The sequence below is a fragment of the Aythya fuligula genome, chromosome 4, assembly GCF_009819795.1.
Source record: "Aythya fuligula isolate bAytFul2 chromosome 4, bAytFul2.pri, whole genome shotgun sequence".
Lineage (NCBI taxonomy): Eukaryota > Metazoa > Chordata > Aves > Anseriformes > Anatidae > Aythya > Aythya fuligula.
This window is the reverse complement of record NC_045562.1, coordinates 31,551,318-31,568,330: the sequence shown is the minus strand read 5'-3', so window position 1 is coordinate 31,568,330 and position 17,013 is coordinate 31,551,318. Positions and strand designations below refer to the sequence as shown.

The window sequence follows — 17,013 nt, the reverse complement described above, 5'->3', positions numbered from 1 at the left end:
AATTGAAGTGAAGTTGAAGTGATTTCTTTTTATTTAACTCCTGGCTTAAAGTTTTTACTTAGCTTTGTTTTCTTTTTGCACGTTAGTTCTACAATTAGCAGCTCTACATATAGCATCTACATATATCAATGTAGGTGCGTATACATGCTTTAAGTATGCATTGTGTAAAAATCTGAGTGAAATATTTCATTGCACACACTTTTTTCCCTGCTTCCCTCAATGCCCTACTGGAAGGCATTTCAGTACATCTGCACAACACAGTCACAGTGCCATGCATAAATTTCTGAGCTGAGTCTCACTGAGCATGCATATTGAAAGTAGCACCACCATGCTCATCACCAGGGGTAGAGTACCACAGTAATGTGGTATTTCAGTATTGCACGGTATATACTTCCAAATATGACCATGATAAGCACAGTGTATAGATTGTAGACAGAAGTTATAGTACCTGTGATTTTATCCAATATAAATGATTTGTTTTCATTGCCTGAAATGATGTGATATGTAACTTGCCCATTTCTTCCCTCGTCAGGATCCTTTGCGTTTATGTGGTGCACAAGGAAGCCCACCTCTGCATCCTCCACAACATAGGAAAGAGATGAAGACATGAAACTGGGACTGTTGTCATTGATATCTAGAATAACAATTTTTGCTGTCAGGGAATCAAGTCTGCGATCAGCCACGTTTATTGTCTGGTCTGTGGCAGACACTGTAAGGATCACAGAGCGAGTGATCTCCCTGTCCAGTGGAAATGCCGTGACCAAGGTGCCATACGAAGGGTGAATAAGAAATGGATTTTCAGCCATGCTACTCATTTCCACAGAATACTGTATTTTGCTGTTCAGAAAACTGCCATCTCCATCTTTTGCATTGAATGTGTAAACCAGAGTCCCAACAGGTACATTTTCCTCTATGCCAATCACTATGAAGTCATCTTGGAAACATGGGGAGTGGTCATTCTGATCTTCTACATTAATACTGAGGAACACGGTGTTATTCTGTGGAGGATTATTATTGTAATCCTTTATAAGAACTTGTAAAAGGAAGTGTGAAGCTGTTTCATAGTCAAGTTCCTTGGAAAGAAAAAGGTCTCCCGTCAAATTATCCAATTCGAAATGAACATCATCAACATCTTCAGCAATACTAAAATACAGCTTCCTGTTAGTTGCTAGATGATTACCAGGAAGCCTTACGGAAGTCAGTATTTGTGCAGGTTTAAAGTTCTCAGGTATGACCAAGTGCTTGAAATCTTGAGAGAAGACACCCCTCCATGGAGGAAGTGGGATTACCTATAACAGAAGCACAAAGACTGCCATATTTTCCCATTGGTATTAGAAGCAGTGTAATGAAAATTATTTTATTGACAGTTTAATCATTTATCATTTGTGGCTATGTAATTATACTAACTATGCCTAAAAGCCAGGAAACAAACTTGACATGTTCTAGCAGAGTTCAAACAGCCCTTGCCCAGTCACTCCATAATTCTCTCTTTCATTCCCACATGAAAAAAATAAGGGACAACATAGTCTATCATCACCTGATATGCAGGCATCCAAAGATAGGTGTCTCCAACATTGCTACTTCTGCCCCTGCTCCAGAGCACTTCAGCTGCCTTTCTCTCTGGGACAGCAGCTCAGCACTCTCACAGAGGGATTGCACAAGGAAGCATGGTGTGCTACACATTTTGCCAAACACAAACAGCACAGGTGACACCCAGTGACAGAGTGTGCAGAGGGCCATGGTCAGGCAGACCTGCTGCCCGCAGGAAGAGCACAGGCTGCCATTTCACACTCCCATGCAGAGCAGCCCTCTGTGAACCAGCACAAGTGAATGAGCTGTCCTCGCACAGACAGAGAATTCAGAAAATATATTAATATAGCTAATATAGCTGAGAAACAACATCTACTCCAACACGTGTTTTAGCTTCTATCTGTCCAGCTTCCAGATTTCCTCACTCAACAGAAAACGAATTAGACTAAAGAAATTTGAGACAACATGCTTATTTCCAAATTTTTCCTTTCTTCATTTTATTTCCCTGGATTCTTCCCGAACTGATTTTTTATTTTGTTATTATTTAAAAGAAAATAAGTATGCAGCATAGTTTTTCTACCTGTCCAATACAAACAAGTACCTGGATGAAAACAGCAGCGTGTTCTTGAAGGGAAGGCATCCCCTGATCCCTAGCAGTGACTGTCACTCTGTAGTTTGATCTCTCAGTATATGACAGAGACCGGGTCGTTCTCAGCTCCCCACTGACAGCATCAATCTGGAAGCATCCTGCACCCTCTTCTAAAGGGGAAAAAATGGGTATCAGTTATTACAGATCTCTTTAGCTTGCCAAATGCCTCCATGGCACTGAACATGGTAATTAACGAGTAAGGAGGAGGATGACAGAAAGGAAAGGGAACTCTTGCAGGCGTTTGGATTTCACAGGCTTATTTGGTTCAATTCATTTAATAAATAATTATTATAACCTGTTTACTGTGGATTTTAAAATTCAGAGAGAGAAACACCACGGAGTACCAAAGCAACTGCTCACTTTTGTATTGATGTTGCTCACATTAATGGTGTGTGCATCAGGAGTGCAGCAAAAACCCCAGGACTGCCACTCCTGTTTCCAACCAAAGTTGGCAAGCAGAGCCAGAGAAGGCCTTTCTCTCTGAAGTGGCGTGAAGGGTCAGTTAGGTGGTGCTGGATACACAGCTGGCTCATGTCCCTGGTGGACTATGAGTCAGCAAAGAAACCCCTGTACCCCTAAAACAATGCAACCACAGTGACGCAGCCTGCCCTGCCTCTGCCCTGAACAGGGAGACATCGGGGGCTGACTAGCATCTTACACTGATTTGTTCCAAAGCAACGTGAATATTGGAAATTAAGTTTTCATCCATCACCAAGGACTGTCCTCATGCTAATAATTGGCAAGTTCTAATTAAAATTACTACAAGTAGTTGCATCATATAACATTTATTTCAGTTTCAAAGAAAAAGAACTACCACAGAAGAGTCAACAGGTCTTTGCAATTTCTTCTCCACTTTCAGGGAGCACAACAGAAATCACTCCCAGTCTTTAGTAAAATTGGAAAATATGTAGTATTTGATGTACATTACTAGAAACTGAGAAAATCAAATTTGTCCTAACTACTTCTCTCTTAAAATAGTACACAAACAATTTTGCTACATGAATTTTTAATAAGGTGTGCTGGTGGGTTAAACAAAGTCATGTAGTGTAACAGCTGCTATTCTAATAAGAAACTGTGGTAAAAATAAATTCAATGCAGATGTAGTACAAAAAATACCCATAAAAAACTGTATTTCCATAGGCACCTAAGCGAGCATGAAGCTGTTTATATTCTCCAAATCTGCACATGAAAATTAGTTAGCTGCACATGTAAGTATTCATTCATATACCCAGTCACATTGCCTCTAACTGCAAAATACTTGCACCTGTAGAATTTGAACAAACACTGAGCTCGCTAGTTAGAAAACAGAGTTTTCTAACAAATATTTTTTCCCAATATTATTCTGTTATTTTTGACTGACTATAGGTTTTTAATGCTCCACAAGTCCCTTCTGGGTTGACTCTCACAGTCTGGAACAAAATGAGGAAATTGCCAACAAAAGGAAGCAATATGTAGTGACAATTATATTGAATGATACAGTCTCACATTCTGCATTGCAATAGTTTCAAAATATTAATGCTGCCATATTACCGTTTTCATAAATTGCTTTTGGTTACCTTTCAGTTTTAGGTCCCAACAGTATATCTACATGCATAGATATGCTATTTTGTCCAATATAATGCTTCATGACACAAAACCCCAGCTAAGCAAAACAGCAAAGAAGATATGAAAAAGAGAACACAATGTGAATTGTATGTAAATATTTTTAACATTTTGCTAAAATTGACATTTAAAATAATTAATAGTGAGAGCTAACACAAAAAACAGTAACAGTTTCTTTTTTTTTTTTTTCTTTTTTTTTTTTTTTTTTTTTCCAGTCAAAATAGATCTGTAGTTACAAAATTGAGCCAAAATAGAATACTGGAAAACAAGAAAATACTGCACATACATAACTGCAGTCTGAGCTAGAAGCTACAAGGATTTACCACTGCTCCAGCAGTAACTGAGGATGGTCAGTATCTCTACCATAAAGACCGATACTCATTTTTCTATTTGAAGTAACAGAGCACATAGTTAAGGTCAACTGAAACAGGCATCATTCAGAGCTTCAGGAGGGCTGACGCTTATCTGACAGGAGAAAGGAATTTACATTTCTGAATAACATAAAAGAACCGGTCAGAAAAGAAACTACTGTAGCGTTACTCATTAGAGACTATCATTCTTCTAAAATCCAAGAATTGCTTGAAACCATCAATTTAGCGTATTTTAATGGAGACTTAAGTAACAAGACAGTCTGCTCATGTTGGGAAGAGCCTGTATAACCAGAAACCTTAGGAACATCCATTATGGAATTGTTTCTTATTTTTGTCTTTATATCTGGTACCACACTATTAAGACAGTCAAAGCTGAAATGCCTTGGTTTTATTTTACTAACATTTTTATCAGTCTATTTTTTATTTTCTTTCTAGACAATTTCAAAGTGGAGACATTTGATCCTAAATCTAAACAAATAAATAAATAAATAAACCAAGAAAAAAAAATCTTGCCATGCAATGGATTTCCCTTCATCTACAAACAGCTTTTTATGCTATATTCTGATGCTAAACCGTTTTCTTCAATTTCTGATTTTTTCTTCTTAAACAGCCAATCTTGCTTTGCCACTGATTTAACAGATGACACATGCTAAGAGAACAGGCAGATCACTTAAATACTTTTGCCCAAGATAACAGAGGGCAAGTGAACGTAAGTCCTTGCTTGCTCACTTTCTAAATACACTCCAAATCCTCCACGTTATTTTCTGGGGAGCTCAAAGCAATGAAAAAGGTGGTTTTAAGTTGTATGCTCAAAGAGTTGTTTCTCTAAAAGCTCATGCTCCCTGCACTTCCAGAAACATTTGCCCAACTTTCATCTCTGTAAGTCACCTGAATTAGGCAACTTCTCCTTTTATCATACATCCTGTGGGTTTCCCCTTATGCACAAAGAAAAAAAGTATGAGACAAATGGATCAGAAAGGAGTTAGAGAAGAGCAAACAAACCATGGAACAGAAAAATATGTATGTCAGCGACTAGACTCCAATGCCACCACAATTTCTTCTTGTGCTTTTAACTCTACTCTAGCCTGCCAATAAACCAATACACTGTTTCACTCAGGTTTTCTAGCTCTTCATTGCCTGACCTGTCCACCAGGCTTTCATTCACTTGAGTTCTCCAAAGACCAGGCACTTATTCAACTCTGTGCTCTCAAACACAACCACAGAATCCGCAAATTTGGACAAAAATATTGCAATGCAATGTGTGGCTGTGAACCTTGGGAGAACATTCAAGCCTTCCAGGAGGACTGGCACCCAGGCAAAATGGCCCAAAAAGCAGACAGAAAGCAGCACAAGATTTTCCCCCCAAAGCAGCAACCTCAGTACGCAGCCTAATTTCCCAAAGAAATGTATTTTACGTAGTCTTTAAAATACTTGGTGCCTTGGCCATCTCATTGTCCTTTGAGATAAAATTAAAATTGTTTTTCTTAATAGAAAAGAAGTAAGCAGTGCCATGGCTCTGAAATAGCTTGAACACCGTGGGGCTGCTGCAGAACTGTAGCCCTCCGCCAGGCTTGGAATGCTCCCCACATGATGCTTACACAACACGCTGGAGTGAATCGCAAATACTGGCTTTTCACTTGTCTACATTCAACACTTGCCAGTTTGTGTCTTAGCAGTGAAAACTAGTCTTCTCACAGCACTCTAGTGGTCAAGTTTTAATGTATTTGCAGATTAGGTCCAATAGCAATTGTAAAAGCCTCTACTTTGCCAGTGCTACTCTTAGCACACAAGCAATCATTTATGAAGCACTAAAAATACAGGCTCATTTCTGGTATAAAGTCTATAATATAACCTATTGACAATAATAAAGGCAGCCATAAGGGATAACAAACATATCTGGGATTTACTTCCTTTTGAATTAGGTAGTGATACTACAAAAGTGAGGGGGGTATGACCATATGATCATGCATTTCCAGACATGAACGTGTAGGGATGATTTGTTTTCATTTTCTTGGAAAAGTGAGGGGCATTTTGAAGGAAATACACTCTGAAAGGTGATTCCTCCCAACATTTTTATTTCTTGACATTTTACTTTACAGATTTTTGCTTGTTTAATTTGTTGACACTTGTTACTAGCCCTCCTGCATAGCTTAATCTATTGTTTCTGTTGTTATCTATTGTTACATTTCTTTGACGTATTTCTTTTTCTCCAGTCCTCCAATTAACCAGGTAACTGTGTTTAGTAAGTATGGCTTTAAATCAGATCATATTTCTTCCTCAGATTTTAGCACTGAACCGTGTCCCCAAACTAGAAAACACTGTTTTAAATATAAACCAAGCAAGAACTTCACCATGAAACAAAAGAGCAGATGTTAAAGCCAACCAAAAAGCAATGACAAAAATTAGTATCAGAGTAGCTCAGCTGTTTCTGGAATTGTTTATCAGAAAGATATCTAGTTCCAAGACTTAGAGAGCTATTTTAGTATTGCTTTTTGTTGTTGCTTATTTTTGCTGCTGTTTTTATTCTTTTGTCCTTTCTAGAGACAGCATTTACAAGATCAGTCATATTTTGTGTTGCTAATCATTTTTGTATTTTGAATTCTTTCTCATAGAGGGGACTTGATGGCTCTACAGAGAAGCCAAAAGAAAATCCAGTGTGCTGTTTGAAGGGATTCAGTGAGATTTGCTGAGAGGCAGCAACCCCTTAAGAATACTTCCCATGGTTGCCAGACCATCACCCACCAAACAAAGGGTTGGATACTACCCATTCTGCAGTTTCCTTTTTTCTTCCAAATCCCTTTGGAAGAGGTGGTCACTTGTAGCCAAATTAATGCAATAAAAATATGGCAATAAAATTTAAGACTGATTACCGAAATACATCTCAACTGCAAAGGTTTCAATAGAGTTGTTAAATGTCTCATTTCTTTAAGCATCTCTTGGTGGATGAGAGCAGAGTTAACTCTCTGGCCGCTGTGAATTTCGGATCTTAAAATCCTTCCATTACCCCACAGAAGTCCAAAGGGTATGTAAAGACACATTATAACATAATCCAAAGGAATCTTTCAGTAATTTCACCCTTGGCAAGAAGAGGCTTCAGACTCCCTTTCCCTTGAAGATCGAGGAATAAAGTAGCTTTATGGTATTTTGTTCTTTACTCAGCAGTGACAAATAATCATAATGAGTTTAAACCAACTGAGCACCCATCTGCACTCTGCCTAAGGAGGAAAGAATACCTGAGAAAAGCTGCTGAGCAGACAGAAATATTGGAAATGCTTTCTTTCTCTGATGAAACAGTGTATTGAATGTGAAAATTATCACAATGATACACCAAGCTTAAAAGACATTGATTGCAGTAAGCCAGTAAAATAGAGCAGGTACAAAATAAAAGAAAGTTCAGTTCTTGGCATCTTTTGCTGCTTTGAACCAAAAACAAATTAAAACAGGAGGAAGAGACATTTTCCTCACTGTTTGCAGATGGAAGTCTCCCTTGTGTAAAAATGTAGTAAGTGATACCTGACAAAAATAGATGACATCTATGTCTCTTAGCAGTATCCATGCCTCAGTCCCACTCACATTCTCATTTAGGACTACTCTGCCACTGATTCCACTGCCAATAAAGTTGGGTGCTACATCTGAGTTCAGGGAAAAACTAAAAAGGAGAAGTGTTCTTAAGCAGCAATGCTATATCAGGCTAACACAAGGCTAAAAAAAGGCTAATAATAATATGAACTAAAAACCACAAGCCTCGTTGTTTGCCCAGATAATCCGCTGATCCTTCTGATCCCTGTCTCAGACTGTCAAGAACCATTCTTCTAGCAGGAAAATTTTCAGCTGGTCATTGGAAAAGGAAGATCATCTTTCCTTTCTGATGTTAAACAACTGACTGAAACACTAAACTGTACTGTACAAGATCATGGTCCTAATCCTTTGTGAGTACTGTCTGAATGCTCTCTGGCTGGCCACAAAAGCAACCAAGCCCTTGGGAAAGCAGGGCAGCAGGGAAGGAAGGGAAAGAAGGAAGCTCCTCATGCCTCCAGAGATGCTTAATTAGATACATAATGGTCCTATTTACATGATACATAATGGTCCTCTTTACACAGGCACCATTACTTTAATAGAGACAAGAGAGATGTGAAATCCTGCATGTATACATGTATATGCCAGTTTGAAAACTCTATTTCATTGCATTTTTCCTTATGAATTCCACTTTAAATTCTTACCTGATTCCATTGAATATAGTATGACACCGTTGTTCCCAGAATCAAAGTCCTTTGCAAAGATAGTGGTGATAAGTGTTCCTGATGGCTGTCCTTCCAGAACCTGTCATCAAGCAATTTATAAATAACTTACAAACACGAATGCAACACGGAGCCTTAAAACAAATTCATTTCCTTAGCACAAAAGTTTAGTGCTTCTGTGTTTTACATTTTAGTGATGTTTATGGTCAGTGCAAATAACATTTCAGAAAAAGGTTAATGCAGTTTATCAATCCCCTTTTACTGTCTGCATATATATATATATATAGCATATATCACTAATTAATATATATATATATTAATATAACAGATTTGGAGGTCAGAATTTTTTAAAAAAATCTACTACATGCATAAACAAAATTATATACACATCCTTTGTATCTAGCAGTCTACAAGGGTGGGAAATCATTTTGCAAGTTTTGAAAGTTCTGCATATATCAGGGTCTAAATTTAGAATCTGCTATGTCTCTGTTTCGGTGTTATACTGTTCCTGTTTAATGATTTTTCAGTTCTACAGCAAAAAGGCAATTTAAATACTTTAGGGGTGATAAATTATTCATTTCACATTGATCAAAAAACTTCTGGCTGGTAGATGAATCTCAATTAATTAACCTTAACTGAATCTCAGTTAGATCAGGCATTGCAGGCAGTATGCTGGGCAGGCAGACTGGAAAACGTCTCATTGTGACTGACTGCTTCACTCTGCAGTGCGCCCAGGTAGCAGCCTGACCACAGGCACTGCACGAAGTGCAGTGTCCGGAATGCAGACTGAAACCCAATTTACAGTTCGAGCTATTGCCACAGGGTGGTGCTCAGAACAAGCCCTAACTACGCAGCACAGGCTGGGCAAGGGCTTCTACAGACCTTGGCGCTTAGCTCTTTTCCAGGTGCAACCTGGGGGAAGATAGGCTTGTTATCGTTGATGTCCATCACCGAGATGTATACAACTGCTGTGGCATTAAGTCGCGGTGACCCATGATCAGTCACTAGCACAGTTAACTGGTGGTGAGCTTGTTTCTCATGATCTAATGCAACCCAGTTTATAATTTCACCTGAGGGACAAAGAAAATGAGGGAGAAAAGGAGTTAGATATTATTATGTTAGTACCATTCTTATGACACACAGTAATGATATGTCCTTTGATAGACCTTGCTGCTGATATCAAACCATAGTTTTCCAAGCTCCAACCTGTAGAAGTGTTTTGTCAGTCAAAGTGTGTGCTTGTACTTTAGTACTACATTACATTCTTTGCCATACTCTAGGTAGCCCCAAGCAAAGGTACAAAACATTTCAAACCAATATACTGACCTTCCAAACAAATCTACCTATCCCTTTCTTCATCACATTTCAAGACAGATAATCTATGAGCACGGGGTTTTAACTACCGATAAATGGCATTTACTATGCCCTTGGGTTAGGAAATTCTCAGTACAACATCTGTAAGTTAATCAGGAAGCCTTATGTCTCCTACACGTTTTGGTAAGCCCAGTAAATAAATCTGACCAAATCTCATCCCCATCTGCTCAGCCATACTCAATATAGCCAAAGATTTGTGGATGACCAAAGTCCTTCACACAGATAAGCACATATTAAGATGATCTTCGTTAATTCCTTTGTTTGCCTTTAAATTTCCATAAATGCACTCAATGAACCTGCTCTGAAATGAGAATTTTGAGATTTAGAGAAAGAAATCCTACGAGAGCCTCTTCACTGCACATGAGAACAGGATCTCTGGGAAACGGTCAGATTTTTGCTCATTACACGTTTTGCCTAATTGCATTATTTGTAGCACCCGCATTCCTTACTGGAAGGAATTCCCCTCCTCTGTGCTTTCTGTGTCGTGTTTTGCATCGTTACACTGCGCGGATATAGTATTTATCACACAAGGCATTTAGGATTCACTGCAGAGCACACCGTGTGGTGAAGAATTTCTCTCAGCCAACCTGTTTTTGTGGTAGCCTATACAACATGAATTCCATTTGGATGTAGCTTGCAGAAGCTTTAACAAATGTTTTAAAACATTAACCATCAAATATCATAGTCACCCTTATAGTTACTTATGGCTGATCTGTACTTTTCAACTTTACCTGATCACAGGCAATTAAGTTCCTCATATAATCTATTGAAGCTATAATTTAAAACTCCCTTTTTTAAAATTTGGAACAGTCAGAACTTATAACCAAGTGGTCAGAATGAAGCCATGAAAAATCAGATCCTAAGGGTTAGTTTATCCTTCATCAACATATATTAGATTTATTTCACTCCCCAAATTTTGAAGTGTTTAGTTAGAATATTTGTGTACCAACCCAAGATTCATGGCAGTTCCTGAAAGCCTTCCACTGTTTCCATTCCCTTAGGGAGGGCTGCTTTCCAAAAGCAATATTAGGCAGATTATAAATCATAAAAACACTACCTGTGTTGGAATTCATCTTGAAATACTTTCCATCAGACAGGAGGAAATAAGCAAGTTGTCCATTTCTTCCCGAGTCTTTGTCAACAGCTGTGACAGTGCCAACCACACCCCTGGGGACTGGATTTTCTTCCATTTTGAAGAAGTAGCTCTCAGGCATAAACACAGGGGAATTATCATTCTCATCCAGGACATTAACTATTACTGATGTACTTGCATTTTGCATGGAGTTTTCATCCTCTGAGGTGCTGACCAGGGCTCTAAAACTTAGTAACTGTGCATATTCATAGTTCAAATGTTTCCGAAGATAAATCCAGCCAGTATCAGCTCTGATTCCAAATGCAACAGAATCTGTGCTAGACTCTAAGGAATACGTCAGCTTGGAGGTAACACCATGTGGATTAAGTGAGTGGGCTTGAATCTGAAGGATTTGGGCACCTGGAGGGGTAGCTTCACTGACTTCTACTTGATACACCAAGTTCTGAAAAACCAAAGTAGGGCCCATCTTCTGCTCTTCAATAATCACTGTCAATAACAGCAAAGAACTCAGAGGAGGACTTCCATGGTCTTCAGCTGCTATGTGTAGAGTATATTCCTGCTGTTTATCCTCAAACACCGTCCTGGTGAGATTTACCACTCCAAGGCTTGGATCAATGCTAAATGCATTTGACTGATTGCTTGCAAGACTGTATTTGATTGCCCCATTTAGGCCACTGTCTTTATCATCTGCATGAGCAATGTAGACAGCAGTACCAGGAGGCTGGGTGTGTGAAATGATTACCTTATCCGATTTAGTAAGAAATACTGGAGGGTTGTCATTAACATCTATCACAGATATGTTGACCTGGGTGCTACTGTAGACAGGAGAGTTGCCCAATTGTGACTGAACTGTGAGCATCACAACAGATTGGGTTTCGTGGTCAAGCTTTTCCTTGGTGCGGATGATACCAAACCGGGGGTCAATATAGAACCTTCCTTGTGGGTCACCAGAGGAAATTCTATAAGAAACCACTTCTACAGAATCTAGAAATTGAAATAATAAGCAAAAGAAACAACAAAAACAAAGTGAGACCATTACAGTTCATAAGAACAGCTGTGAAGAAGGAATGCTGTTAAAATTAGCAGAATAGATGTAAGCTACACAGATGTTTGACTTTCTTAGGCTTTATATGCTTCTTTGTTCCCATCCCTGGAGCAGTAAAATAAATACTGCACAGGTTTGATCTGAGTGTATATAGTTTGCCCATTTGTGCACTGTTTTTTTTTCCTCTCACGGGTATGATAAAACTCTATAGAGAAAATAGTGTAATAGCCTCTTGTTTTCCTCTGATCTAAAGCACAGAAAAAAGCCCCTATAAATTAGTCTTAAGGGAATAATTTCATTATAACCAGGCATTCACTACAGCAAGGAATGAAACAGGTAGCAGTTCCCTGAAAGAATGGTATTTTACTGAACTTACTGTTCATGGATGGCCATTGCTGTAACTGGCATACTAGATGCTATCTAAACCAAAAGTTATCTAAAGTCTTTCTGACAAAGCTTCCCTGCAGCTGCTACCTCTCTGGGGACATTGGTCAACATCCTGTCCCTTCCAAGGAGGAGAACTGACTAATCATAGATACATGAAACCTCTGCCTCTACCACCTTGCATATGTGGATCCATCACCAAGCTGGTACATGGACTCATGGCTCCTACTGCTCTGCATAAAAAACAGTTATATATGGCTCTCACGACAGGGTGTTTTATGACAGGAGCTTGGCAGGGGTTAACCCATTTCCCTCTAAAAGCATTAAAAAAAAAACAAATAACTATATATTTTTAAGGCCCCATAAACACTCGTCTGGACTTCACCATTGGGTGGGAGAGGGAGGAGTAGGGGGCAACACATCCTGTAGATTCTTTGAAATTTCTGAATACTCACTATTCATGAGCATTTTTGTTTGTTTGTTTTTTTCCCCTCATGACTAATGATTTAACAGCTTACCTGGGGGCCCTTTGGCCCTTACAGTTCCAACCAGGCTGTCTTCAGGAGCATCTTCGGGGACGGAAAAAGCATACCGGGATCTCTCAAATATGGCAGGGGCCAAAGTGGTCTGAAGGATGTGTACTGTGACAGCTGCATTGATGGCAGAGGAAAGACCACCTCCATCCCGCGCAGAAATAGTCAGGAAGAGTGCAGAGTGTGCCAGGTGACTAAGGGCTGAGATCAGGTAAATAATTCCTGAAACCATGCAGAAATAAAAGAGTAACAAAATAAGTTAAGGATGCACTCTGCCAAATCTAGCAGGATGTCAAAATGCCTTCAACAGGTACCTGTGCTCTAAGAGAGGACCAGACAATGTTGACAAAAAGCTTTTCAAGAGTTTGGGAAATTAGTAACTTTATTTCAAACAAGATTTGCAGAAACATCTGCAAATCCACACAGGAGGCAGTTAAGTCCCCAAAATACCAATCTTAGGAGCAGTGGGCTCTGTGGGAATTATCTGGGAAGCAATCACCTGCTGTCTGGTTACAAGTTTCTGGTAAAATATCCTGTTTCTAAGGCAGATTCCATCTGTTGAATTTGCAAGCTGCTACCAATCATGTTTTGTCTAAAGTACGCTAAATAAGTAATTCTTTGAAAAGAAAATGCAATGTTTTGTCCAGAAATACAGTACTTTGGAAGTGCTTTCCTCAAAATAAATACATTTTCATCCTTTAACTCTGATGAACGAGACTAGCTGTCTCCAAATACATTCTCCTCTGACTGCTAAAATAAGTCTTTAGTAATATCAGATAATTATGCTTGATTTTCAGCTACTCTGTATGTTACTACAGTAACCCACATCTACATTAGCAACTATTATTACTTAAGATGGTAGTATGGATAGAAAGTATGCACAAGGCAGCAATCCTGGCCCATCTTCTGCAGTAAAAGCTTGTCTAAACTTCAAAGAGAGCTTTGTTTGAGAAAAGACAACTTCTCAGTATTGACAGTTACATCCAAAATGTTGGTCTCTATGGGATGTTCATAATGATTCACCACTTGCTATTGCTCCATGTTAATGATTGTCCTTTGCAAACAAATTAAGGATTTATAAATGAAGACATAAAAACACTGAGTAAAACATTAAACCTTAGAGCATTTTGAAACATCTGGTCTAGATGAAGTGAACAAAATACTTAAAAATGTAGGGCAGCACACTAGATTATAGGGCAACATAGCAGATCACAGTATGTTTATTACTTCAACAAATTGTATTACTTCAGTAAATTGTATAATTAAATAATAACCTGTGGCACATAGTTAAATTAGACCAGGTGCATTCAGCCAGGTAAAAGATGGAAGGAAAAAAAAATGTAATTATGCCCTAGAGAGCATTAGCATTATTTTGTCTGTTGCTGTCCATCATCGTCTCTATCACTGAGCAGAAGGAAAAACACTTCCACCTGTTCTGAAAGGAGGACAAAAATTCCTCAGTATTCAAAGACTCTTGTGGAGGGGGGGGGTTACAGAGTTTGCAACACACAGAGAGACAGTTGCAAAGTAAGGTTTTAGACATGAAGATGAGAGGTGACCAAAGGAAATTCTTCTTAGCAATAAATGAGTTAATAATTATTAAGTGTACACTAAATGTAAAAATAGCAGTGAGCTTCTAAGAATGGAGGTTGTAGCAAATTCAACCAATTCAGCTAATAGGGACCACTTTCTATATATCAATGGATATTTTTAAGAAGGTGCCACTGCTTTTTGCAGAAACTAATGAGACCACAAAGCCTCTAACAGCTTAGTAAAACCAAACTTCAAAGCTTTGCGCTACCTTCATAATTTCCTGGCTCTCAGTACAGGTTTAGTAGGGATGATGTTTGGCATTCATGCTAGTTAATGAGTGGTCCTATTTGTCAGGGTAAATTAGACGCAACCCAAACTGCCTTAGGAGAATCAGTGAAAGATTCAACTACAATATATATTCTGAAAATTGAGTGTGAAGACACAACATTAATTTGCTACAATGCACTTTAGGCAGAATAATGGAAAATGCATAAAATCCTTATAAATATTCAAATTGGAATGCAGTATACTTTCCAATTACACTGCCAGGACATTATAATAACAAACTGTGTCTTGACATGCAACGATCTTCACGATCAAGGAAGAATATTTTCCACTAACCAAAAAGGACACTTACACCAGGGTGACAAACCACAGTAAAAACTCAAAAGATACAGATAGATTATATAGATTCAGAATTCATTGCTAATCCAATTCCTAGGCCAGTAACTGATGCAATTCCAAGAATCAACCTTATTTTGGATTTTTTTTTTTTTTTTGGGGGGGGGGGGGCAGGGGGTGTCTTCTGATGATTGGGTTTTACGATTAGTTAGCTTAACAAAGTAGTATTCTGGGGACATAAACTTCTGGCATTTCCTGAGGTAACGTGAGTAACTGTGACTTGAAGGAAAAAGGTTTTTAACCTTCTTTTCCCAGAGGTTAAATGTATAAGCATGGATTTTAAACGTTGTTGCTGTCAAATTAAATGAAACCATCAAATGGACTGTATTTTACTAACTTGACCAATACACTATTGGATATTTTTCTATTGAAAAGGCCAAAAATATCATGTTGGAATATTCAAGATATATGTGAAGAGTGGGAAAACTTCTACAGAAAAGCATCACGTTGAAATTTTTACTCTAAAAGCAATAAATAGTGAATCAGAACACCCCTTAGCAATAGGTGGAACAAAAACTGCTCTAGTCTTGGAACTCTGATGACTTTGTGGAACAGAAATATTTCAGAATCAAAATTACTTCTCTGCTGACCTAGACAAAACACAGATTAAAGCACAGTCCATGACAGTTCAGACTTCTACAGAAAGGAGTCAGGAAAGAAAAGGTTTTTTGTTCCTGTTCTTCATGCTTTTGCTGTGCCCTAGACAGGGAAGAGGCAAGTATATCTCAGCAATTCAGTCTTCTCTTGCAGGACCAAATATGAACTAACAACTGGCAGATTCCAGGAAAAAAGTATGTGTTCCTGATGGTTTCTTCCAGCCTCAAAACTATAATATGTTGGAAATTTTATAACTTGATTTTAGTTTCTATTATATACATTCTGTTTCTTTCAGTATTTGTATGACTAGAGGTTAGCTTTGAGTCTGATGACATGGATTATAACCTACACAGACGTTTAAGACAGCTCTGTCATATACTGGGGAACATGACAAATTAAGCTCTAGGACAACTGTTTAATAGGAAAGAAGCTGCAGAAATAAACAGCACCTAGGACTCTACTTTCTATTTAGTTCGGTAAAAATCCCAGACTGGCTAAAATGGACAGCCATGACTGCTTGGGTCAAAAAGAGCTGCCAACATATCACAGAGCAGGTTGTCTAGGTGTATTTGATCTGCTGAAGCATGGTGGGGGAGAACCCCTGGTACTACATTGCAAAGACTTCTTTCTGTCTTTGCCCACAGGGCTAACCATAAGATACACAAGGCAGGATCCAGCTGCCAAAGTCACACATCGGTGTGCAAAACTCAACAGGTATGCCTCCACTAAATAGCAGACTGCAGATGAGTCATAATTTTCCTCTCTCTCTCTTGTTCTGTGATTAAGAAAAGACAGCGGGTTATTATTGTTATTATTACTGTAGTTATTTGCAGCCTTGAATTTGTGGCTTCAGAGAACTTAAAAGATAATTGGGTTGCTGTGGTACAAGTATACTCTTCCATTATGAAGAACAGCTTCCAGGAAGGCTAATGATGGAAAGGGAACAACGCAGTGGTTAGACAGCTCCTCTCTGAGGAATGCCTTTTTAAGACCAAAGCTCCCAGTGTGGGACCACACAGACAGAAGCGTGGTTCTACTTTGAGAAGTTACTGCACGAGAAGTGGCACCTTTTTCCTTATGGCTTCCCATATATATGGACAGGCTTATCTGCTGTCTTCAATAACATTTAATTCCCACTTCTAAAATTTATTGTTTATATTACTGCACTGCTTTGAAGATTTTACCTTTGATAATTCCTCATTCTGCAGAATGTGCTGGAATCAATTCTGGCTCACAGGTGAGCAATTATATAATTAAATTCCAGATGAAATGTCATCATCCAGCCTCACTCACATATTTGTAATCCTTTGTTCTTGAATAGATCTTCATGGGTGTGATTGACTGTGGATTTGAACCTTTATAAATCATAAATATGACCCAGAG

At 38.6% G+C, this 17,013-nt stretch overlaps 1 protein-coding gene across 1 annotated transcript in view; it reads right to left on the bottom strand.

Annotated features, from left to right (window-relative positions):
• Positions 1-17,013, bottom strand: part of DCHS2 (dachsous cadherin-related 2) — a 106,859-nt gene that overhangs the window by 29,788 nt on the left and 60,058 nt on the right. Inside the window, exons 4-9 of the mRNA XM_032186246.1 lie at positions 12,805-13,041; positions 10,822-11,841; positions 9,273-9,460; positions 8,373-8,472; positions 2,132-2,289; positions 449-1,289 (exon numbers count right to left, since the gene is read on the bottom strand). Of these exons, the coding sequence (XP_032042137.1) occupies positions 449-1,289; positions 2,132-2,289; positions 8,373-8,472; positions 9,273-9,460; positions 10,822-11,841; positions 12,805-13,041 (2,544 nt within the window). The remainder of the gene's footprint in view (positions 1-448; positions 1,290-2,131; positions 2,290-8,372; positions 8,473-9,272; positions 9,461-10,821; positions 11,842-12,804; positions 13,042-17,013) is intronic.